The sequence below is a fragment of the Microtus ochrogaster genome, chromosome 17 (genome assembly GCF_000317375.1).
Source record: "Microtus ochrogaster isolate Prairie Vole_2 chromosome 17, MicOch1.0, whole genome shotgun sequence".
Taxonomy (NCBI): domain Eukaryota; kingdom Metazoa; phylum Chordata; class Mammalia; order Rodentia; family Cricetidae; genus Microtus; species Microtus ochrogaster.
Window position 1 is genome coordinate 8,484,567 of NC_022019.1, and position 1,031 is coordinate 8,485,597.

A 1,031-nucleotide genomic window follows, 5' to 3' on the forward strand; every position below is an offset into this window, starting at 1 on the left:
CTGTAACAAGTACAGCAGTACAGCAGCTAGAGACCATCCCAAACTGTCACGGTAACTGTAACAAGTACAGCAGTACAGCAGCTAGAGACCATCCCGAACTGCCTGCAGAAACAAGAATGAGAGGGTCAATCTCACGCACAGGAACAGGAACTGTGGTAGGGACAGGAACACTCTGGCTGTACATGTGCATAGGCACGGGCACATAGACAGGTACAGGAATAGGCACTGGGACATACTCTGTCTTCCAATTCTCATCTGCAAAACAAGATTTAGGCAAAAAAGAACATGTGTTTTGCTTTGTTTGAGACATAATATCACACTGTTCTACACACAAGATGACCTTGAACTCCTGGTGCTCTTCCTGCCTCAGCCTCCCACATCCTCAGAATACAGGTATGAGCCACAATAATGGCTCTTTGTTTTATAAACTTGCTTGCAGACCAAGCTGGCCTTACACTCACAGGTATCCTCTTGTCTCTGTCTCCCCAAAGGGCAATTAAAAGCATAGAAACACCAAGCATGATTTTTCATTTTTCACAATGGCTTTTTGTTTCTTTGGTTTCATAATGAACTTAACTGGACAACAAAGGAAAATAACTTTGTACTCATTTTATAAGAAACTGCTACAGGGTGGTGATGGCACATCCCATAAATTCCAGCAGAAGCAGGCTGATTTCTGTTAGTTCAAGGTCAGCCTGGTCTACACAGCAAGTTACAGGACAGCCAGGGATACAGAGAGAAACATTGTCTCAAAAAATTTTGAAAAAGAGAAATTTCTAATTTCTGTAAGATTTAATAAACTTTAAACAGTAAAACTTTCTGTTGTTTTCTGCAACAACTGTTCTAACTTAAAACAAACACAGCTTACACCTTTTTAAAAAATGGAAACACACACACACACACACACACACCCTTTAAAAATATCCAGCAGACTGTTCTGGCAATTCCTCTCAGTTTATTTACTTCAACAATTAAAATGTAGCAAACACCTTTAATCCCAGCACTCGGGAGGCAGAGGCAGGCGGATCTCT

At 41.1% G+C, this 1,031-nt stretch overlaps 1 protein-coding gene across 1 annotated transcript in view; it reads right to left on the minus strand.

Annotated features, from left to right (window-relative positions):
* Zmym2 (zinc finger MYM-type containing 2) overlaps nt 1-1,031 on the minus strand; it is a 72,752-nt gene that overhangs the window by 17,513 nt on the left and 54,208 nt on the right. Inside the window, exon 15 of the mRNA XM_005355438.3 lies at nt 140-255. Coding sequence (XP_005355495.1) covers nt 140-255 — 116 coding nt within the window. The remainder of the gene's footprint in view (nt 1-139; nt 256-1,031) is intronic.